The following is a 25,242-nucleotide window of genomic DNA, read 5'->3' on the forward strand; positions in this document are numbered from 1 at the left end:
AATACCCATTTCTTTCATTTGACAGATTGTTGTTAGGCTTGGCAATCTGAGTATTCAAAAAGTAACTTTCTACCCTTTTTGAAAACAAACTATAACTACCCCTCTTAGTTTTTAGTCTTCTTTCATTCTCCCTCTGCTGATTTGGAAGCAACGTAACGCACTTCTCATTTTTTGTTGTTGTTTTGGGGTTTTTTGGTGGTACCTTCAAAATAATAACTATATCTTTTTCTAAGAGTGCTTATAATTGTTTAGTATTTTTAATAACCACCCAACCATGATGAGGACCTTGGATGCTTTACCCTTGCCACCTCCATCCATAATCATGTTATTGAGTTTAAAATTTTCATTTCCCCTTTTTCTTAAACATTCAATAATTCATACTGTTTTCAGTCAATCATAAATCATATCAGTTGACATATTTTGTCAATTTCTGTGTCCAGTATCATTTCCTTGGTCCCATACCTTTTATACCGTCCTCCAACCCCCAGTTTTTTCTTGCTGAGGGATAGCCTTTCGTAGTTCATAGAGTCTGGTGTGGTGAGCCTATTCTTTTTTAGGTTTGTCTTTATTTTGCTCTCTCTCTGGGGTGGATATAAAACTCAGTTGCTTTACCTGCATCCCTTCTGGCCATTTTTTGATGCTGATGAGACCTTCGCTGTTCTGATTTTAAAGTGGTTCCTTTGTAGATAGATAATCTGGAAGTTTTAAACGTTATATCCTTATCATTGATGTTCCGTAGTTTTACTATGACGTGCCTGAGTTTGGATTTATTTTTACTTATTCTGTTAGGTACTTGGATACAAGTCTGTCTTCAGTTCTGGAACATTCTCAGCAATTATCTCTTCAAATATTGCTTCTCTACCATTACCTCCATCCTCTTCTGGAATTGCTATTGTACGGATATTGGAACCTTCCAACCCACCCTCCATGTCTCTTAACTGCCCTTTTATATATTTTTAATCTCTTTGTTTCTCTGTGCTGCATCCCTGGTGAGTTTCTCAGTATCTACCTTACATTTCCAAATTCTCTCTTTAAAACAAACAAAACAAAAATGTTTTAATTGTGAAATGTAACACATGTATAGAAAAAGTGCATAAAACATCAATGTACAGCTTAACAAATTATTACAAAAAGAAGACCCATGTAACTTCACCCAGGTCAGGAAACAGAAAACTACCAGGAGCCTTCTATGTGCCCCTCCCAATCACATCCTCTTCCCTTTCCCCTAAGTTAACCCTGCCCTGACTTTTATTATGATCACTTTCTTACTTTTCTTTACAATTCTAACGCTTAAATGTGTAACCCTAAACACGGAGGTTAGTTTTGCATGTTGTTAATACTTTATATATTAAAAATATAAGAGAGAGACTGAGTAATACAGTATGCAATCTTTGATCTGGCCTCTTTCACTCAACATTTTATTTGGGAGATTCATCTGTGTTGTTAAATATAGCTATTGTTCCATTCTTTTTCATTACCATGTGTAAATATCACCAGCAGTATATGGGAACACTACTTTGCCTAGTTTCTCTGTCTATTCTACAGTTTATCTCATCTATTACATTTTTAAATCTCACTCAGTAATTTCATTTCTAGAATCTTTAACTGGTTCTTTTTCATGTCCACCTGATTTTATTTCTCTTTTCTTTTAATTTGTAACCCATGGGGTTTTTTTTCATGGAAATCATACCTTAATCTACCTCGTTGTGTTTTGTTGTTGTTACTGTTTTGTTTTGTTGTTGTTTTTTTCCTCTTTTTGGCGGTGCTGCGGACACGCAGTGTCTTAGTTCCCCGACCAGGGATTGAACCCGTGCTCCCTGCGGTAGAAGTGCAGAGTCCTAACCACTGGATTGGAATGGATTCTATTCCAGATGTTATGTTTTGTTGACTGATGTCATTTTTTCCCCTTCCATACATTTTCATTAGAAGTGATGCTTGCAAGCTAGCATATGATATGCTGTAATGTCTAATTTATATAGTATATATACAAAGCGTATATATTTTTTAATTTAATCAATTTTTACTAGAAGTATAATTGACTTACAATATTACATTAGTTTTAGGTGTGTAACATAGTGATTAAGTATTTTTGTACATTACAAAATGATCACCACAGTAAGTCTAGTTAGCATCTGTCACCATACAAAATTATTACAGTATTACTGACTATATTCCCAATGCTGTATATTACATCCCCATGACTTGTTTACTTTGTAACGGGAAGTTTGTACCTCTTAATCTCCCTCATCTATTCCACTCATTCTGCTACCCCCTTACCCCCTGGCAACCAGCATTTTGTTCTCTGTTTCTATGAGTCTATTTCTGTTTTATTATGTTTATTCGTTTGTTTTATTTTTTAGATTCCACATGTAAGTGAAATCATGCTATATTTTCTTTCTCTGTCTGATTTATTTCACTTAGCACAATACCCTCCAAGTCCATCCATATTTTCACAAATGGCAAGATGTCATAATATTCCATTTTATATATATCATAAAGTTATCCATTTTATCCATCTATTAATAGATGCTTAGGTTGCTTTCATATCTTGGCTATTGTAAATAGTGCTGCAATGAATGTAGGGCTGCATATATCTTTTCTAACTAGTGTTTTTGTTTTCTTTGGAAAAATACCCAGAAGTGGATTTGCTGTATCGTATGGTAGCTCTACTTTTGATTTTTTGAGGAACCTCCACACTGCTCTCCACAGTGGCTGCACCAAGTTAACATTCCCACCAACAGTGTCCAAGAGTTCCCTTTTCTCCACACCCTCGCCAACACTTGTTGTTTGTATTATTTTTGATAATAGCCATTATGACAGGTATGAAGAGATCTCATTGTGGTTATGATTTGCATTTCCCTGATGATTAGTGATGTTGAGCACCTTTTCATGTGTTTATTGACTAGCTATATGTCTTCTTTGGAAAACTGTCTACTGAGGTCCTCTGTCAGTTTTTTAATCAAATTGTTTGTTTTTGATGTTGAGTTATTTGAGTTCTTTGTATATTTTGTATATTAACCCCTTATGAGATACATGATTTGCAAATATCTTCTCCCATTCAGTGGGCTGCCTTTTCGTTTTGTTGATACCTTCCTTCCGTGTGCAAAAGCTTTTTAGTTCATTTTCGCTTTTGTTTCCCTTGCCTGAGGAGACAGATTCAAAAAAGTATTGCTAAGACCCAAGGTCAGAGAGCATACTGCCTGTGTTTTCTTCTAAGAGTTTTATGGTTCCAGGTCTTACATTTAAGGTTTTAATCTATTTGGAGTTTATTTTTATATATGGTGTGAGAAAGTAGTCCAGTTTGATTCTCTTGCATGTAGCTGTTCTATTTTCCCGATACCATGGTTGATGTTTTAATAGTAGATTTCTTCATGTATTTTGGAATTTTCCCTCCCAGACTCATTTTCCATTAAGGCAATAGCCCTAGTCAGCATGTAGACAATTGCTTGTTTTCCAGTACCCCTACACAAGCAGGAAAGCACTACCTAGCCCCTGGCTTCAGGCACTGACAGTCTTCCTGATCTTACACCAAGCACTTCGAATCCCTTTCCTCTGCAGGAGTCAGCTCCGGCCACCACTCCTGCTCCCTGACACACACAGAAAAATGACTCGCAATCCATCATGCCTGTGGCCTCAAATCCTGCTTGGCCGTGCATTTCTGTTTCTGTCCACATCGATGCTATTCTCTATCTGAGTTAGCATGTGTTGATTTGGTTTTCTCTTTTTACGTTTTGCCTGTTATCCTCTGTTAGGGCCAGAAGTGATTTTTTTTTTTTAAACAATGTAGTTTATTTATTTATTTATGGCTGTGTTGGGTCTTTGTTGCTGTGCACGAGCTTCAGTAGTTGTGGCTCGCAGGCTCTGTAGTTGTGGCTCGTGGGCTTAGTTGCTCCACGGCAGGCATGTGGGATCTTTCCGGACCAGGTCTCAAACCCGTGTCCCCTGCATTGGCAGGTGGATTCTTAACCACTGCGCCACCAGGGAAGCCCCAGGACAGGTGATTTTTAAAGTGCAAACTCATCCATCTCTGTTGATAGGGATGTTTACCTCTTTTTTATCACCAAGAATATTAACATCTCTGGGTTCTTACTTCATTATTAGTAAAAAGGAATTGGGACACCTGATGCTTCAGGTGTTTTGAGACTTTAAACTCATATTAAACTGCTCAAATTTGTCCCACTCTTTTTTTAAAAAATAAACATTTATTTATTTATGGCTGCGCTGGGTCTTCATTGCTGCGTGCGGGCTTTCTCTAGTTGCGGCAAGCGGGGGCTACTCTTCGTTGTGGTGCGTGGGCTGCTCATTGCAGTGGCTTCTCTTGTTGCTGGAGTACTGGCTCTAGGCATGCGGGCTTCAGTAGTTGTGGTGCGTGGGCTCAGTAGTTGTGGCTCGCGGGCTCTAAAACGCAGGCTCAGTAGTCACACGCACGGGCTTAGTTGCTCCGCGGCATGTGGGATCTTCCCGGACCAGGGCTCGAACCCGTGTCCCCTGCATCGGCAGGCAGAGTCTTAACCACTGCGCCACCAGGGAAGCCCTGTCCCACTCTTAATAGTTGGAAAATTTTCTTAGTGGTGGAAGATACTGAAGCAAAATAGACCAGGGATTACCAAAATAGGACGAGTAGTTCTGCCTTCCCTCTGCCATCTGTGCACTGTCTTCCCCAAACTGTGCTTTTCCCTACCTTGTTCATCTTCTTTTTCTAAATGTTATTTCACGAAACAAAATTCTTTTGGGGGCCTTTAATCTGATTATGAACTTGAGCTTACTTTGGATTTGAGACTTCCATGTTCTGTATTCTGTCACTAGGATATAAGTTCCCTGAGGTCAGAATATTAATCTGTCTTGTTCACCACTCTATCCCAGAGGCTGGCACATAGCAGACACTTAATAAATATTGTTTATATACCAAATCCTATGTTATGCCATTTTTGTCTATTTAAACATGAACTTCAAAGAGGATTCCTTATATCCCACCCCCACTGTTTTCTTTGAATGTCCTTTTTCTCCTCTCTTTGGTATGATTTGTGATTATAGTGTTAAGTTTTTGTTTTTGGAGTTTTTCATCCCTCTTCAGCCAGATATTCCATTTCAGGTATAAGTCTCATATATTAGTTAACTGTTGCTGCATAACAATATTACCACTGATGTAAGTGGCTTAAAACCATACCCATGTATTATCTTATAGTTTCCAGGGGTCAGGAGTCCAGGCAAAGCTTAGCTGGATCCTCTGCTCGGGGTCTCACCAGGCTGCAGTCAAGGTGTAGGCTGAGGCTACAGTCTCATCTGAGGCTCCATCTGCTTCTAGGTTCACTCAGATTATTGGCCAGATTTAGTTCCTTGTGGTTGTAGGACTGGGGGTTTCAGTTTCTTGCTAGCAGTCACCCAGAGGCTGCCCTTAGCTCCTAGAGGCCACCTGAAGTTCCTTCCCATGTGAGGACTTAACACCAGCAAGGCAGGGAGAGAGTCCAGAAAACAGGTGTGATGATCTTATGCAACGTAATCACATGCACATCATCACATACGTCCCATCACCTTTGACATGTCCTGTTGGTTAGAAGCAAGTCATAGTCCCACCTCACTCAAAGGGAAAGGATCATGGAAGGCCATGAACAGCAGGAGGCGGGGATCATGGGGGCCTATAAACATTGTTTATGGACTTTTCTAAGGTACTTTCTTGGAAAGTGTACTTTCTGAGCAATAAGTGCTTTTATTTTTAATTCCCTAACTGGTTATCGAAGTATTAATGATGCAGATTACATTTCATGAATGCTTCCCCAATTCAACTCTGTGCTCCTGTTCTCTTTTCTTTGCAACTAAAAATGCTATAGAGTTAGATTTTGCATTTGTAATCATACAGAAGTTAAGTACAATATAAGTTATATATGTAGTGTTACATATTACTGTAGCATACACAAAACTATGTTTACTGTGCCTAATGGTTGATTTTAAGCAATTTAAGGATAATCTTAATTTTACATAATTTTTCTCCACACTTACTGATTTTAACCATAACTGCATTGTAAGATACATCCTGCATCCTGAAATATCTACTTTATACAGATACTGTTCATGGCAGTGGCATTCATGTCAAGGAGCTTTTGAGGGAAAGTATGTTTGCCTGCTATGACATTATATCAGATCTACTTGATTATTTTTAATCTAGTCTTCGCATAGCCTGTTCCTTAGCCTTTCAGTTTGCAGGCTATGTGTCTAGTTTTCGAGTAATTTATTTCTCTTGTCCGGTTATCATAGAACTTCTTCTTTTTTACCCTCTCATTTCTATTATGTTTTTCTTAGAGAACCACTATTAGGTTTGTGTGCAGCTTTCCCAGTGGATCGTGACTTAGAATAAGGGTTGATTCATATTTATAGTTGGTGAGCTGAAGTACTGAATGTTTATATTTATGATATAATTGACGGTAACTTATTTGATAGCAAGTAGACAGTCACCTTCTATCTATCATTTTAGGTTTCCATTCCTGTACTCTTTTTTTCTGCCCATCTTCAAACCATTATACCATCTTCCACTTTATCTCCTGCCTCTGGATTCAGAAGACTACATCTTTTGTGAATTTGGAGATTTCTCTTATTTTTATTAATTTTTTAAAAGCTATACCAAGTGTTATATCCTGATACCAAAATTATGTACTTCTTTCAGATAAGTGTTTTTTATGTTGAACCTACTTCTTTGTTCAGTAACAGAACACTCCTGTGTACTCCTGCTGACCAAATTTAGAATAATTTTCTTCTGGAGCCTTGACAGTGGCTTTGAATTTTTTTTCTATTGTTTTAATCTAAAATAATGCCCTCTGGTCCTCAACCAGTTACCTTTAATGAAAACCTTGATTTTCCTTTTACTGCAACCACATTGCTTCCTCTCAAAAAAAGCTGAGCATGTAAACATCCTGCCCTTTTCAGTGGAAATGAGGTACATGGGCATTTGATTTCCCGAAATGTAAAGTTCCACTAGCTGGTAGCTGCAAGACCACTCCACTAGACTTCTAGCTCAGTGGCTTTTTAAAATTCATTACTTACTCACCTAAAACTATTGGAAATATACACATTTCGTGGTTAGATGCCACGTAGGACCAATGTCTTTTTTTTTTTTTTTTTTTTTTTTTTTTTTGCGGTACGCGGGCCTCTCACTGCTGTGGCCTCTCCCGTTGCGGAGCACAGGCTCTGGACGCGCAGGCTCAGCGGCCATGGCTCACGGGCCTAGCCGCTCTGCAGCATGTGGGATCTTCCCGGACCGGGGCACGAACCCGTGTCCCCTGCATCGGCAGGCGGACTCTCAACCACTGCGCCACCAGGGAAGCCCCGGACCAGTGTCTTTTTGAGAGTATAGAACATCTGTTTTTCCATTTAGATCTAGAACTGTGCTGTCCAATATGGTAGCCACTAGCCACACCTGACTACTGAGCACTTGAAATGTGGCTAGTCCAAATTTTGATATCAAAGACTTAGTGAAATATATACAAATAAAAGATCTCAAGTTTTATATTGATTACATGTTGCAATGATAATATTTTTAATATATTGGGTTAAGCAAAATATATTATGATTAATCTAACCTTTTTAAATATGATAACTAGAAAATTTAAATTACATGTGTGGGGCCTCCCTGGTGGCGCAGTGGTTGAGAGTCCGCCTGCCGATGCAGGGGATACGGGTTCGTGCCCCGGTCTGGGAGGATCCCATATGCCGCGGAGCGGCTGGGCCCGTGAGCCATGGCCGCTGGGCCTGCGCATCCGGAGCCTGTGCTCCGCAACGGGAGAGGCCACAACAGTGAGAGGCCCGCATACCGCAAAAAAATAAATAAATAAATAAATAAATAAATAAATAAATTACATGTGTGGCTCACATTATATTTCTATTAAACAGCACTGTTCTAGAAAATCTTATATATTTTCTAGCCTTTGGCAGCTACTGTCTCTGAATTGTTCGCTTCCAAAGGATGTGTGAGAGTTGAACTATTGTCTCCAAAAGCAAACAATTTACTTAGTTCTCCTTGATGGTCCCACGCTGTACCTAAATATATAATATATCAAAATTAGGAAGTGTATTAAGAACTTTCTTTTTTGGGGTGGGAGAAACATTGGATTAGAGTCCCTTGTCAGGTGTTTGCTGAATTGTCTTTGTCCCATTTTTAAAGTCTGGTTATATTTGCACAGGGATGTCAAATCTGTTCCTCAAATAATTTTTTATAGCTGAAAATTCACTGTATAAAAAGAGCAACTGCGATGTTTTGCCAGCTTTGCAGTAGCATTTAGTGACCTGTTCTCATAGCAGCTATGAATGATAGGCTGTATCAACATGTTCAGCATCTAGTTTGTTTACATCCTGAAAACTGATGGCAAGAAAGGGTAACCATTTGTAATTCAATTAATTTAACTGGGGACAGGGAGGCAGGTGACATATAAAAAACATTCTGCTTCCTACACTTAATATTACCTGATGTTTTGGTTTGGGGTGACTCTGTGGAAGTAATTTACATTAATAATCTATATGAAGAAAAAAAGAAGGAAAAAATAATCCATATGAATGAAACATCAGAACCACAAAACTATTTTTTTTGGAATTCCTAATGGTTTGTGCTGATACTTCTTTTGCCCCCAGAATCTTTTTATAAACATCTTTTTTTTTTTTTTTTTTTTGTGTGTGGTACGAGGGCTTCTCACTGTTGCGGCCTCTCCCGTTGTGGAGCACAGGCTCCGGACGCGCAGGCTCAGCGGCCATGGCTCACGGGCCCAGCCGCTCCGCGGCACGCGGAATCCTCCCAGACCGGGGCACGAACCCGTGTCCCCTGTATTGGCAGGCGGACCCTCAACCACTGCGCCACCAGGGAAGCCCTTAAACATCTTTATTGAGATGTAATTGCCATATCACATGATTCACTCTTTTAAGGTGTGTAATTCAGTGTTCTTTAGTATATTCACAAAGTTGTGCAACCATCACCACAGTCTAACTGTAGAACATTTTTATCACCCCAAAGAATAACTGCATCACCTCAACCCTAGGCAAGCACTAACCAACCCTTTGTCTCTCTGGATTTGCATATTCTGGACATTTCATATAAATGGAGTCATACAATATATGGTCTTTCATAGCATAATGTTTTCAAGATTCATCCATGTTGTAGCAGAATTTCATGTCTTTTCATGGCCAAATAATTTTCCACTGTGGGGATATACTACATTTTATTTACCCATACATCAGTCAATGGAATTTGGCTGATACTTTTTTAACACTTAAAGAATTAAAGAAGCTAATATTTACATTCAGTAAGAACCTTCCTGTGTACTCCTGTATACTTCCTGTATTGAGCCTCATCGTAATTTCTTTAGGTAACTGTTGTTGTAGTCACCACCATTATATAGTTGAATAAATGGAGTCTCAGAAAGCCTAACTCATTTGCCTAAGATCACATAGCAGTTAAGAAGTAGAGCTCAGACTCAAACCAGTTCATCTGACTCCAAACCCCATCCCTTGGTGATTTTGTTGGAAAGAATAATTACTTTGTAGTTAGCTTCTTTGCTAACTTTTTTATTGTGGTTGCTAGATTTAATATAATGTTAGCTATGGGAAATGGGCTTGAAAAAACTCTCAGGGTGGCCTTTCCCAATAACTTTGTGGATAAGATGGGAATGTACTCTGGGTGATAATATACCTCAGTAGTTTAGCAACAGATAGAACAATTGTACAAGAAGCAAATTGATCAACACACTGATATCCACCTACTGGCACATGAAAGACTTCTGTAATGCCCTAGATAAACAATATTTGTAGTCAAAGACCTAGTTTATGATATTTGTAGAAGTCCCAATGTTGAAATTTTTGAATTTTTTTCATCTGGTAGTGTCATGCACAGAGAATATGCTCAATAAAAGCTTTTTATTGTGATAACATATATTCTCTCTCGGATTCCTTTATTCCCATAGGGTTCCGTAGCTATAGCCGGTGCTGTTATTCGCTGGCTAAGGGACAATCTTGGAATTATAAAGACCTCTGAGGAAATTGGTGAGTATGTTCTAACAAAGGGCTAGAATCTAAATAATAAGAATTTTAAATATTTTTACCCTTGCAGTCTGTTAATACATGTGCTTTGCCCCGTATGTGACATTAAACTATATGAATCCCTATTATGAGTTTGATTTACACATAAAAGATTATTTTGTGAAGATTTATAAAACAACAAATTGACATGATTAGTGGTGGTTATTAATAAACTGGCATGGTAGGGCATAAAAATCACCCAAGTGTAAAACTGAACACCAAAGATTGCCAGAATCTGCAGTTAAATTTATCTGATGAGAAAAAGCTTTAAGTCTTATTAGAATGAGAATTAAAACTCCAGTACCTGTAATTTAAGTATTAATATGGCTATTTTCAGACAATGGATAATTATTTTGAACCATCTACTTTAATTTCGCCTGAAGGTGAGACAATCAGGAACACATTTCTGATTAGGGACACACTGAAGGCCACTTCTTCATCTGCTAGTCAGCAACCTTAAAAATAGTGGAAATAGGGCTTCCCTGGTGGCGCAGTGGTTGAGAGTCCGCCTGCCGATGCAGGGGACGCGGGTTCGTGCGCTGGTCCGGGAAGATCCCACATGCCGCGGAGCGGCTGGGCCCGTGAGCCATGGCCGCTGAGCCTGCGCGTCCGGAGCCTGTGGTCCACAACGGGAGAGGCCGCAACAGTGAGAGGCCCGCGTACCACAAAAAAAAAAAAATAGTGGAAATAAGCTAAAATACCTTAACGAAACTAATCCAGTTCCTTTATTTCTTGGGCTGGGTTACATTTTACTGGGGGGTATTCAATGTGGAGAAATTTGCTTTTGTTGCTCCTGACATTCTGCTGTAATTAGGAACATTTTGCTGTACTAAATAATAGGAAACCAAAAGCTCTGTCCTAATTTTTTAAACACGTGTGTTTATTGACTAAAATAAGTAGCATATAGTAGAGTGATTTTTGTTTGTTTGTTTGTTTGTTTTTAACGTTAGAGAAACTTGCTAAAGAAGTAGGTACTTCTTATGGCTGCTATTTCGTCCCAGCATTTTCAGGACTATACGCACCTTATTGGGAGCCCAGTGCAAGAGGGTAAGAATTGAAAATAAGGTACGCTTTTGTCGGTCTTGATTTATTTACTATATTAGCTAATAACTTATTAGTTAATAGTTTTCTATTTTCAAATGATTTTAAAGTATTGAGGAAACCTTTTACACTTGGCAAGTATAATTTCAGAACCTTTAAACTCCAAGAAGTTGGGAATTCCCTGGTGTTCTGGTGATTATGGCTCTGAGCTTCCACTGCAGGGAGCACGGTTTCGATCCCTGGTTGCGGAGCTAAGACACTGCATGCCACGCGACATGGCCAAAAAAAACCTCCAAGAAGTTATAAATCATCTGACAAATAAGCCCCTGCCATATTCATATTCATGTTAGTGTTATTATCTTTTATCTTCAAGGCACCTGCAAGTTATGTCTCAAAGGGACATCATCTAGATGAATATTGATTTGGTTTTATATTATTATCATCTATTTGGATAGATCTTGAACTTTTTCATATGTGGATGCAGCATTGTAGACTATAAGGACTTTCCAAGCTACTTAGTGTTTATGTCCAGTTTTGTTTTTTTTAATGTCCATTTCCCCCCGACCCCGTACATTTCTACCTACCAAATTCAGTCTTTCCATATTTAGGACATTTCCAGTTGATGACTCATTTATTCCACTCTAATCTTAAAAATCTTTGTATTTTTAGGATCATCTGTGGGCTCACTCAGTTCACCAATAAATGCCATATTGCTTTTGCTGCATTAGAAGCTGTTTGTTTCCAAACTCGAGAGGTAATAAATATGGGCCCTTTTCTTGTACTTAATCCACCTTTATTATTCCTAAACAAATTATATATTAATGCCAGAAATTTATTAAAATTTATAAGCTTACTAAATATTTAATCAAAAATTAAGCCTGCCTAAACATTAATGTAATAACTGCAAGTTTTTGTTCTTTTCCCAGCTCTCATTACTTTCTACGTTCCTGTTAGCTGCCAGGCGCTGGGCATTTTACAGTTGAGGGGATGCTGAGTGGTGTGTATTAGGCAAAGGGGATAGTTGCACAAACATAGGCACCATGGCAGGAAATCAGGGTGAAAAATAGAATTGTTTGGCTTGACTGGATATAGGGGTGAGTGCAGAGGTGTGGTGAGAGAAAAGGTTGGTTGTAACCAGATCAAGGAGGGCCTAGAAGACCAGCCTAAGAAATCTAAATTTTTATTCTGCAGGCTTTGGGGAGCTTTTGAGTGTTTTTGAGCAGAAGATGGCTATTTTCAGAGATGTTACTATGGAGTACTTTAATTATGTTCATTGCATTGGTTTATTTAAGATTTTGGACGCCATGAACCGCGACTGTGGAATTCCGCTCAGCCATTTGCAGGTAGATGGAGGAATGACCAACAACAAAATTCTGATGCAGCTACAAGCAGACATTCTGTATATCCCAGTAGGTTAGTAAGCCTTAGTTCCTTTAAACTCCAAGACTAATGTTTCTTCGGAAGAACTGGTTTTTTTAGGCATATGTAACTGCAAAGATACTGATGTGGCTCTCTCCCCTCAGTGAAGCCCTCGATGCCTGAAACAACTGCCCTGGGAGCTGCCATGGCAGCAGGGGCTGCAGAAGGGGTTGGTGTTTGGAGTCTGGAACCTGAGGACTTGTCAGCTGTCACAATGGAGCGGTTTGAACCTCAGATCAACGCTGAGGGTACTTGTTTTTTTTTAATTTTTTTTTATTGAAGTATAGTTGATTTACAATATTGTGTTAGTTTCAGATGTACAGCAAAGTGATTCAGTTATACGTACATATATATCTATTTTTTTCAGATTCTTTTCCCTTACAGGTTATTATAAAATATTGAGCATAGTTGCCTGTGCTATACAGTAGTTCCTTTTTGGTGAGGGTACTTGTAAAGATTGAAGATTGGTATACTGTGAAAAGTGAGAGAGAGTTTGCTTTTCTGTTTATTCATAAGTTGAGAAAGTAAATAAGATATCAAATGCTATTGTTTCAGGTTTGGCTACTAAGCATATTTGGATACACTGAATGAATGTGAATGAGAGAAATAGTTCCCTATTTAAAAAAAAAAAAACTTATATAATCACTTTTTTACCATTCACTTCTAGTGTTTACAGTCCTTTCATGTAGGAGGATAACACTGCCACACTATCAGTTCTAGCTTGTTAGTGTAGCCTTTCCTGACAGTGACAAGGGAGATATATCGGCCACTGACCCCTCATGTCTGCATCGGATCATCTTTGGTGCCAGTGGCCAGTTTTAGGACAGGGTTATGTGGGGTAACGGATATTCTGATAACTTTTTTTTTTTTTTTTGGTACGTGGGCCTCTCACTGTTGTGGCCTCTCCCGTTGCGGAGCACAGGCTCCAGACGTGCAGGCCCAGCGGCCATGGCTCACGGGCCCAGCCGCTCCGCGGCATGTGGGATCTTCCCGGACCGGGGCACGAACCTGTGTCCCCTGCATCGGCAGGCGGACTCTCAACCACTGCGCCACCAGGGAAGCCCTCTGATAACTTTTAAACACAGCAGGGCTAGCCTGACAAAAGCAGCAACAATTTAAATAAATGAGCATTAAATATTTGACTTACTGTCGTAATAAACAAAGCTAAGCCACAAGCTCTGACCAATACCTGTATTAAATTTGTGTATGAAAATAAGGTTTTATATACTGAATTTGGTTTTCAACCTTTTTAAAAACCTATGTATAAAATAACGTCAAAGTGGATTTTGTATGATATCCCAAGCTCCTCCACCCTCCCAAAAAGAGAAAATAGGTCAAGTAGGATTCCCCTTTCTAATTCATCACCACTTGCTTGTGAATGGCCTGGTCTTAGCAGGTAGCCTGTTTCCCCATCTCCCTTCATCGTGCAGACCAGGCTGAATTTCCCTCCAACTTCCAAGCAAGCTTCTCTCCCAGTCACTGGTAGTCACTAGCAATGGTACTCTCCGGAATCTGAGTCCTGGTAAAACTCCATGTCAGCTTAATACAATGTAACAAACGTCAGTTTAATATGTGTAACCATTTGTCAAGAATGCTGAGTGAGGGACTTCCCTGGCAGTCCAGTGGTTAAGACTCCATGCTTCAAATGCAGGGGGCATGGGTTCTTCCCTGGTCGGATCCCACACGCTGCACAGGGCAGCAAAAAAAAAAAAAAAGAACGCTGAGTGAACATAAGTGTGGTACTTAGAACATCTCAGTAAACTGCCTCTCTTATGTGTGGTTTTCCTACCTTCTGTGTCTAGAAAGTGAAATTCGTTATTCTACGTGGAAGAAAGCTGTGATGAAGTCAATGGGTTGGGTTACAACTCAGTCTTCAGAAAGTGGTAAAAATGTTTTTATTATTATTGCTACTTTGCCCTAGTATGTTAAATCGCTTCTTTAAGTATCTGGCCATTTATACTTAGCAAGGCTGCTCTGAAGAAAAGTGTTATTGTAAGTTATAGTTTCTAATGTTTTGAAAACACTTTAAAGTTCTAAACATAAAATGTAAATTATTATGTTGATATACATACTTAACTCTGTTCTGCCATATCTTTCCTTATTAGTTTATTCCTGGTACTTCAATTGATAACTTAGTTTTCTAAAAGTAAAATTATTTCTGGTTTCTTCTTAATGAAAAAAAAATCAACTAGACTTTTTTTTTTTCTTCTTCTTAGTGTCTGACTTTGCCTTTCTGGGGGGCTGTCTTCATGACCTGAACCAACCGAAAGCTGTATTAATTTCAGAATATATTTCACTACTTCCTAGACTGCTTCCAAGCCCTTAGTGAGTGTATGTTATGAGAACTCATTGGAATCAGAGGAAGAAAAGTACCAAGCATAGTAAATTAGAAATGTCATAATTGGCAAATGCTCTTGGCAGAAAATAGAGGACTATTTTTTTTCAACCTCTTAGGTGGGAAGGTATTGCCTTAAGTAAACCATTTAATTGTAAACAGCCCTGAGCTGCCTTTAATATAGAAACAGCCTTAAACATGCCTTTAATATGGCATAATATTTTAATTCTTTGCTAAATGTAAGATTTCAAACATAGTGAATGAAACAATGGCCAATAATATATTGAAGCGTATAGTTTAATGGAGAAGAAAATATAAATGAAATATGGCCTGCCTTCCAACCCCAAAGCGAGTATAGAACCACTTGTAATGTATCTGGCTTTTAGGAGAAGCTTCTGGGATCCTCTAGTACCACAGATTACGTGATCTGTATTTTCAGTCCTGGATGTTCCTACCTGAAGCTTTTGTTTATTCTCCTAAATAAGCTTTAAGCTTAATATCCATTTTCTTTAAATCTTTTGTTCTGAGACTCATCTTTCTTTCTAAGATAGTGGCAAAGCCTTTCTTGCTAAGACTGTTTGCAGTTTTGAGACCCTTTATAGCTAAACTTCTCAATCATAGGTATTTTTGTAGCACAGTGCTAGTTGCTTTGAAAGATATAACAGACATGCACTAGATTTATTTTCTGGTTGCCCTTAATTAATGGCTAATGAAAATGAGTTATATGTTTTCTTTGACAAGTTAGATTTTTTTTAAACGGCACAGGGACTTCCCTGATGGTCCAGTGGTTAAGACTACGTACTTCCAATGCAAGGGGCCCGGGTTCGATCCCTGGTCGGGGAACTAAGATCCCGTATGCCACGCGGCATGGCCAAATAAAATAAGATGGTACAATCCTACCTGTTCCCGTACTCCACTGCCCCAGCTGCCTCCACGTCAATGCCACACATCCTTCTCCTTACTTGCAGTTGAAGATATAATTTTAATTACAAAGTTCCCACAAAACCAATTGATCGTTTTCTCTCTGTTTGCTTACCTTACCTGTCAGTGAATTTAAAATGCCAAGAAAAAGTTGATAAAAAAATTACATGATTCTATTGCTTCTGCCATCAGCATTGATGATAAAGTAATTTGATTTTCTGAGAGCTTTCGATGTTTCAAACTTTGTTTTTGTTTCAGTTAGGCTGCAGTGGATTTAAGGCAAAGTTTGAAAAACTTTTTGAGTAGATTTATGAAAAGCACTCATGTATAATATTTTGAGAGTCTCTAAACTGTATAATAAACAGGCTAATAATATTCAATTAGTGAAATGCTGATTGTATTCCTTAAGCAATATAAGCTATATAACGGTATGATTTATCAATAAGCTATTTGATAATAGCAGTACAGACAGAATCCTATTTTGATGATCATGAAAGGATATTGGAATTGCTACCTGGTCTCTTATCCTCTTTAAATAAGTTTAATTTATGGGAAGAATATTACGTTAGCTTAATTTCCAAAGCATTTTGCCAGTTTTGAAGCATTCATATTTATCTTCTTGTTTGTAACTATATTTGAATGGAGTGTAAAGAATTTTTAACATACATTCAATATGTTTAAAATGTTGTAGAAGTGATTGGGGGTTTGATATTTTTTGGAGAGAGCTTATCATAAATGATGACTTCTTGGCTTTGTACTCCAAACCCACCAAAATATTTTTTCAAAGAGTGTTAAATATTCTAGATATATAATTTTTATATTCAAGAAAAGCATCTATCTATCTATTCTTTAAAGGAAGGGTTTCCAAGAGAATTCAGGTTGGAAAATATCAAAACAATCGTGTTCTCAGGCAATATTTTAAAATGTAGATTAATACAGTTTGGTTTTTTAATTATACTGACATTAATATTCAAGTGCATTTCCTTATACACCAAGTCTATTTAAAAAAGAAAATGAAACCAGTAGGGTTTGAAATTCATTTTCAGTAGACGAATATAACTCTTCTCTGATAGCCAAAGGATCTATAATTTGAATTTGAGGGGAATTGGATTGCTCATTTAGTATCTTTTGGGGAAGAATCAAGAAAGCTAAAAACAGCCTCCCAAAAAGTTCATCAGCTTTGGCTTTGCCAGTGGAAGGTTTATGTTGGTCTGCATGTTCTATGTTCTTGGCTACTTGTGGCATGCTATCTGTATTGTTTGTTGACTGTCATAAGCCTTCAATATTGATTCTGGTTTTGATTTGAAGTAATAACTCTTTGCTAGCTTTTATGAATATACTATTTTTATAACTTTTTTTTTTGCTATCATGTGATTCTTAACACAAATATTGTAATTATGTGTCTCTCTTTTGGTTTGCTTGACTGGAATTCCCTCCTACTTGGATGACCACAGGTGACCCTAGTATCTTCTGTAGTCTACCCTTGGGCTTTTTTATAGTGAGTAGCATGGTAATGTTAATCGGAGCAAGGTACCTCTCAGGTCAGTTCCTCTTTACATTAGACAATTGTATTAGTTAGCATTAATGTATTTGTGTATGACTCAGCAGAAAGTTTTTGGTGTTTTTCCTTCTTCCTATTCTTAGGAACCTGGAAAATCTATTAAAGGTCTAATTAGTTAGACCAATTGATCTTTGGGGGCAGTCAGAATTAAGGACTGTGACTCTGCTTTTATTCTCTTTTTAGTAGATGACGATTTTCTTTGAGGGGCTACATTCTGCTGTCAGCTGCAACAATAAGCACAAGTGAAAGTACTACTGTCAATGCTTAAATGAAAGGACGTTCAGAGTGATAGATGAAATTTATAGTATTTGAAATCAATTAAATTGGCTTTCAAATGTACATAAGTTGTTTTTCATACTTAATGAAAATCTGCTACACAAGTCTTAATATTTCAGTTCTGGTAAGAATTTCAGCCAGAGTATGTTAGCAGAGTTTCTGTAAAACTCTACAGCTAGGGAAAGTTTATCATCACTTTTATTTTAGTTAAAAGAATACATTTGGTGAAATGAAGTTTTTTAAAAAATTATTATTGAAATAAATTGGGGTCGAAATTCAAACTGAATTATTATTTTGCATATTAACTTCTGAATATTCTTATAAGACTAAAATTGCTCAGTATTTTATAAAACACGTTGCATAACCTGTATTAATTTAAATATAATAATCATTTTTGGAAGATGTTGCTGATGATAGCTCTCAGTTTTTCTTCAAATTAATGGCCTAAGTGGAAATGACGTATTTCATATGTTGCCAAGAAAGTGAAACATTTTAACAATCTTCCTAATTAAGGAAAGAGTTAAATTATTTTTCTTAATTAATTAGAAGATGACCTGGGTGTAAAATATAAAATTTTTTATTAATATGGGAGAATATCTCTTTATAGAAATCTGACAAGCGTTAATCAGCTTGACATCATCACCAAAGTGCTATATATAAATATGGAATGAAAAGTTATTTACATCAGCAGAAATGGGATGAAAATTATTTACATTAGCAGAACATTAAATTATCTTTTAATTAATGATAAAATTTGGGTTACTTGCATGAGAGTTTAAAATTAGATTGCCTTTTTCTATATTCTTCATGTTCACGATAAATTTGTTCAAATCTTCTCCTTCCATAATAATCATACCTTATGTTGGTATTAGTGCTTTATACCTTACAAAGGGCTTCTGTATACATAAATCTATACAGAATTAGCAGATGCTTATTTTCTTTCTGCTTCTTGGGAATGTTTGGTGGAACTGTCCAAATATTCCCCAGAAGAACTGTAGTTTAAATTAATTTTTAAAAAAATGCTGTTTGAGGAAACGTTCTATTTTTTTCTTTACTGTGAGTTTTTTTGGCTGCATAATGATGGTGTGGAAAAGGAAAGAAAATAACATTGCAGCTGAATGTTTTCATTGATTTTTTTTTTCCTCCTTCTGTTTCCCCTTTGATACCAGTACAGAATGAAAAGGCTTGGTCTATGAAAATTAGGATATGTAGCATATCTCTAAGCTAAAGGATACAGTAAGTGTCCAAATTCCTAGGCTTCCAAAATAGATATGATTGCCATCTTTAGGATCTCTCTTGGTAACATATGCTGAGATTTGAAAAGAATGAGGATGGCTTGCCTTGGTAAACAGTTAGCAATAGTGTTTATTTGCTAATTTTGGAATTGGCTTAGTTATATTTGTTGCATTTTTACCTGTGAAGCAATATTTAGGAATCATATGGAATTTCTAGCTCAATAAATTATTGAATTGTCTTCATTGTTTTAACTCCTGAATTGCATGTATATTATTATTGACATATATGATTTTTGTCCCCCATTTTAGGTATGCCATAAATACTACCAACTCATGGATTCCAAAGATGCGAGCTCTTTACCTATCGAGAGAATCCAGTGATTCTGTCTATTAATGTGATGACACTACTCATAGACTCTGATTTTATTTGTAAGCCACTAGCTGCATGACACTCCAAGTAGACCTGTGGCTTGAAATAAAGAAAATGCAGCAGAAAGAATGCTATAGAAACATTTGGTGTGTTTCCTGACATCGGTAGTTAAGATTGGACCAGCCACCTTTGGGGCTGACCCGCTCCTTTGCCATCATTTCCTGCCTCATTCCCTCTAAGATCTAGGAATAATTCAGATCCTGTCCATTGGAATCTTTTATCACATATATTCAAACTCTGATGGGCCAGGATTTGATTGCTGAGCTACACATGCTTGATTAAGGGGCTGTTACTAATGGGCTAAAAATTGGTGACCTTTTGTTTGCTTCTTTTTAACAGACCCCCCCTACCCAAAGTCCTCTTTTCTGCATATTAGGGAGACCACAGTATCTTCACTGAATGTTTAAATGGAAGCCTCTACTAAATTCTTAAAATGGAAATTTAGTACCCTCATTGCTTAGGTATTTCTCTGAAAAGTATTTGCCAAAACTGAAAATTCTTCATATATTGTATTTAACCTGGTCTCACTAATTACACTGAATTGCTATCTGGATCTTATAGGGAAGGACACTTCCCTTTTTTTTTTCTTTCATCTCTCCTTTTTATATATTTTTTTACTTTGTATGTCTAACATACATGCCCATATATTCTATATACCGAGGGTAGCCCATTTATAAAAAGAGTATGTGTTCTCACTAATTACACTGAATTTCTGTCTGGATCTTATAGGGAACAACACTTTCTTTTTTTTCTTTTTGTCTCTCCTTTTTATATTTCTTACTTTGTATGTGTAACATACATGCCTTTATATTTTATATACTGAGGGTAGCCCATTTATAAACTAAGAGCACATTGTATTCGGTAGGTTATAATGGGGCTGGTCTTAAGTGGACCTCTATGTGTATAAATATTTTGGAGAAAACAGCTGTATACATTTTTGGGCAATGGTTATGCATATTATTTACCAGGAGAAACTTTTTCTTAAAGAGCCAACATTTAAAATTTAAGTATATGTTCTATGTCAATAAAAGAAAATGTACTTTATTGTGACTATAATTTCTTATACCATACTTTTATATGCTAAAAAAAGAAAAAACTGTGGAATACTACAGCAAATATTGTTTTCAAATACAAGCATAGTTCATATAAAGTTATTTTTCCTTTGACGTAATTTTACACATATTTAGGATACTTTTGAGGGGATGTCAAAAAAGGTTAAAATACTTAAGTAGAAAAGAAGCCAAGAATCTCTTTCTATCCAAGTATGTTATCAATTGCTGATAAGCAATTAAAATTTCTATTTGAGATGACAGATAGCTATCTCTGCTTATTGTCATATTACAACTGAAAAAAAGGTTTTATTGATAGAAATGGCTTCTAGTAAAACCAAGAATTTCTTTCTCCCCCCCACCGAAAACCAAGAATTTCTCAAAAAATTTAATGTTATGTGTTGTAAAAACTTAACCTAATCTAGCTTCTTAATGTCAATTTTAAAATATCTTAAAATTAATTTGTGTTTACTACAAACAAGAAGATACTGCCTTCTAATTATTTTCTTCAATCAGTGATGAAAATGGGAAAATATTTATGTATTAATATAAAAGGTTTTGTTTTGTTTGGAATTAATGGTAGCTTTCATTTGCAGTTCTGATTATGCTGTTGCTAAATTATTGAATCTGCTGGGTTTTATTGATGCAGCTGCCACTTTAGTGATATAAATATTATAGAAAGGTACTATGAAATTATTACTTTGTGGCAAGGATACTTTTAAACATAATTATGTTTCTACAAAGGTAGGTTGAGTTAATGTAAATAGTTGTGAAAATCATTGTTCAAATAATTTTAAGATTACATTAATTTTCTATAAATTGCAATATTTATAAATGTTTGACATTATACACAGTGATATTTAATGCTAAATTTACTTAAAATAAATCAACCCTCATTCTTACTTGCATTTCTCATTTACAGACTAGAACTTAGATCAAAGTTAAATTGAGAAAGAAATTGCAGGAAACGTGAAGCTCAGCTGTTAGCACTTGATCAGGCATACTCTGAAGAATTAACTGACAGCCGAAGAAGTAGTTTCTGGAATGATGAGCACCTTACTCGTTCTGTTAGAAAAGACTACAGTGTCCCATCTCAGCATCCAGAAAATACCCTGCTGAGGTCAGCAGCCATTATCAATAGGGTCTTGTGGTCATGGCTAACCATGACCTACTGGTTCCACTCTCTGCTTCAGTTTCTCTCTACCTGGGTGATTTGGTGGAGTGAAGTACACCACTGTTCTCTGAACACAATAGCCAACAACCTCAACCTTTTGTTCTCCAGGTAATCAGTAACATAAGTAATGCATTTTTGCTTCTGTAATAATATCTTAGAATTTTTTAGTGTGTTTCTTTTGAAATGCCTAAAGGTCAGTTCTTTGGCTTATGGGTATTTTGTATCATGTGGGAATGAAGAATGATAGCTATTTAGGAGGAACCACCAATCAAAATATGTCATAGCGCAGAAACTGTAACAGTATTGGCAGTCTAGTCGGTAGTATTTACCTCACAGTGTCTACCTAATCGTAAATAGAAGTTCAAAAATTACTATTTTTATAGCTTTAATGAGGTATAATTGATATACAGAAAACTGTACATATTTAATGTATATACTTTGATGAGTTCAGACATATGCATACGCCCATTATCCCATTACCACAATCAAGGTTATAAACATATCCGTCACCTCCAAAATTTTTCTTACATCCCTTTGCTTGTTGTGTTTGTGTGTTAAGAATGCTTAACATGAGATCTACCCTCTTACATTTTTAAAAATATTTATTTATTTATTTTTGGCTGCATTGGGTCTTTGTTGCTGCGTGCGGGCTTTCTCTAGTTGTGGTGAGCAGGGGCTACTCTTCATTGCGGTGCGCGGGCTTCTCATTGTGGTGGCTTCTCTTGTTGCAGAGCATGGGCTCTAGGCGCGTGGGCTTCAGTAGTTGCGGCGCACAGGCTCAGTAGTTGTGTCTCTCGGGCTCTAGAGCGCAGACTCAGTAGTTGTGGCGCACGGGCTTAGTTGCTCCGCAGCATGTGGGATCTTCCTGGGCCAGGGCTCGAACCCATGTCTCCTGCATTGGCAGGCAGATTCTTAACCACTGTGCCACCAGGGAAGCCCTACCCTCTTAAATTTTTAAGTACACAGTACCATATTGTTAACTCTAGGCACTATGTTGTACAACAGATCTCTAGAACTTATTCATCTTGTGTGATTAACTTAATATCCACTGAACAACTCCCCATTTCCCCCTCACCCCAGCCCCTGCTAGGCACCAATCTCTTTTCTGTTTCTATGAGTTTGACTTTTAAAGATTCCACACATGAAGTAAGATCATGCAGTATTTCTTTCTGTGTCTGGTTTATTTCACTTAGCATAATATCTTCCAGGTCCATCGATGTTGTCACAAAGTAGAATTTCCTTCTTTTTTTAAGGCTGATCAAGATTCCTCTGCATGCATATACCACATTTTCTTTAACCATTCATCTGTCAATGGACATTTGGGTCGTTTCTATATCTTGGCTATTGTGAATAATGCTGCAGTGCACATGGGAGTGTAGAGATCTCTTCAAGATCCTGATTTCAATGCTTTTGGATATGTACTCAAAAGTGGGATTGCGGGATCATGTGGTAGTTCTATTTTTAATTTTTTTGAGGAATCCTCATACTGTTTTCCACAGTGGCTGTACCATTTTACATTCCCACCAACAATGTTACAGGTGTTCCAAAAATTATTTTTTAACTAGAACTTTGTAATAACTTGTTTTAACTAATAATATTTAAATAATGAAATTTACTTGATCCGTTCTAACAACCTAACAATTTGTAAGGTCACATAACAGGCAATTATTGGTAAACTGAGTGGCTTTTTTAAAACCAACTTGATTGCTACTTGGTCTATACTTTACAGGTACATATCTTAGTTCTGGTCTTATGATAAAGTATAAATTGTGTTAAGTATCATAGACAAAAAACTCTCGCAAGTATTTCCAAAGGTTTCCCTGTCATCAGATTTAGTGAAAATGACCTATTAAATTAAATTTGGGCCTATAAAGATAAATATTCTGAGAAGCAGCAGATAGTTTATAAACAAGTTGCTTAACTAGACCAATATCTCTCTGTTTACCAGTTTTCATCCTATTTCAGGTAACTAGTTCTATCTGACAGCATAATAGTTGAGGATAACAATATTTTATTTTAAAAAGCAGCCTCAGGCCTTTTTCAGTTTTCCTGTGTAGTATTAAAATTAAGTAGCTTCTTTTATTCCCCATTATTAAACCTGATATTATTTATCTCATTGATTGCTTATTATGATATGACTAGTTTACAAGTGGATTTCATAAATATCAGATCATTTAAATCATCTCCAAAACATTCATCAAAAGGAGACTGGTTAAATTAACTGTGCTACAGCCATACAATATAGAACATGTAGCTTTAGAAAAGCATGAGGATGCTGTCCAGAAACATGGAAACATCCAAGATAAGTGAAAAAGCAAGGTGCAGAGAAGTGCATAAGTGTGCTACCTTTCCATTTAAAAAAAAAAAAAGAAAAGAAAAAACTAGGATGTTGGCCTGTGCCGGAAGGACACATAAAGAAATTGGGAAGCTGCTGCATAGCACAGGTGGATCAGCTCGGTGCTTTGTGACCACTTAGAGGGGTGGGATAGGGAGGGTGGGAGGGAGACGCAAGAGGGAGGGGATATGGGGATATATGTATACGTATAGCTGATTCACTTTGCTGTGCAGCAGCAACTAACACACCATTGTAAAGCATTTATACTCTAATAAAGATGTGGGGGGGAAAAAAAAGAAGCTGTTAAATAGTACTGGAACAGAACGCAGTGATCAGGCATGTGGGACACAGGAGTAGGGAAAAACATAAAAGTTATACATTTGAACCATGTTAATTGCTAATATGTGTAATATTGAACCATGTTAATATATTAACTTTGCAAAACTAATTTTAAATTTTTGAACTTAAATTCAGAGGCCATTGTACATGAATGTTCATGACAGCATTATTCATAACAGCCAAAAAGGAAATAACCCACATGTCTATCAGCTGATGAATGGATAAGTGAAAGTTGGTATATCCATACAATGGAATATTATTCAGGTATAACAATGAATAAAGTACCGGCTACATGCTGCAACATAAATGAACCTTGAAAACTACACAAAGTGAAAAAAGTCGTATACAAAAAGCCACATATTGTATGATTCCAGTTGTATGAAATGTCCAGAATAGACAAATCCATAGAGCCAGAAAGTGGATTAGTGGCTGCCAGAGTCTGGGGGGAGGGGAAAGGGGACGTGACTGCTAATGGACAGGGTTTCTTTTGGGGTGATGATTGCACAACTTTGTGACTATACTAAAAACTGAATTATACACTTTAAAGGAGTGCATTTATGGTATATGAATTATATTTCAATAAAAATGTAACTTTAATTTGCATTTATGTAAAATAAATATACATGACCAGTCCCTGATAGCATGTGAACTTGTAGTCCCTGAAATGAGCCCTCTGAAGGAAATAAATTTTATTTGCTCCTTGAAAAATGGAGGTTAATAAATTTATCTCCTTTTTATTTCGCTTTCATTAACTATTTTTTAAGTATCTAATACTGGAAATAAGAAAAATGCTTTAGTCACTGATACATAAAAGATTATGATGAAGTAGAAGGTCTGGGCTCCCATTCAGTTTCCCAGGTGTTTTCATGGTCTGTCCAATAGAATATAGTGATAAAAAGGATGCAGCTAACTCGTTTTCCCCAAAGACTTGATAAATGAAGAGGCAGTCTTCTGAACGTATTAAGCAAATCGTATCACTATAATTACCAGTAACTTGACTTCTAGTTACGAAACTATTCTGTTTCCTAATTTTCTTGAAGGTTTAGCCTCATCTGCTTATCATCTTCTTTCTCC

General features: G+C 36.9%; 1 protein-coding gene across 6 annotated transcripts in view; it reads left to right on the top strand.

Moving 5' to 3' along the window:
• GK (glycerol kinase) overlaps positions 1–23,972 on the top strand; it is a 71,200-nt gene extending 47,228 nt beyond the window's left edge. For 4 of the 6 annotated variants that reach the window (XM_082610421.1, XM_082610423.1, XM_082610422.1 and 1 more), the window contains 8 exons: positions 9,939–10,017; positions 11,004–11,100; positions 11,764–11,848; positions 12,387–12,507; positions 12,618–12,761; positions 14,316–14,396; positions 17,224–17,310; positions 19,151–23,972. In XM_082610421.1, coding sequence (XP_082466547.1) covers positions 9,939–10,017; positions 11,004–11,100; positions 11,764–11,848; positions 12,387–12,507; positions 12,618–12,761; positions 14,316–14,396; positions 17,224–17,310; positions 19,151–19,161 — 705 coding nt within the window. In that variant the 3' untranslated portion in view covers positions 19,162–23,972. The other 2 variants (XM_082610420.1, XM_082610424.1) reach the window with 2 other exon arrangements.
• The last annotated feature ends 1,270 nt before the right edge of the window (positions 23,973–25,242 follow it).

The sequence above is a fragment of the Mesoplodon mirus genome (genome assembly GCF_964341445.2).
Source record: "Mesoplodon mirus genome assembly, chromosome: X".
NCBI classification, from domain to species: domain Eukaryota; kingdom Metazoa; phylum Chordata; class Mammalia; order Artiodactyla; family Ziphiidae; genus Mesoplodon; species Mesoplodon mirus.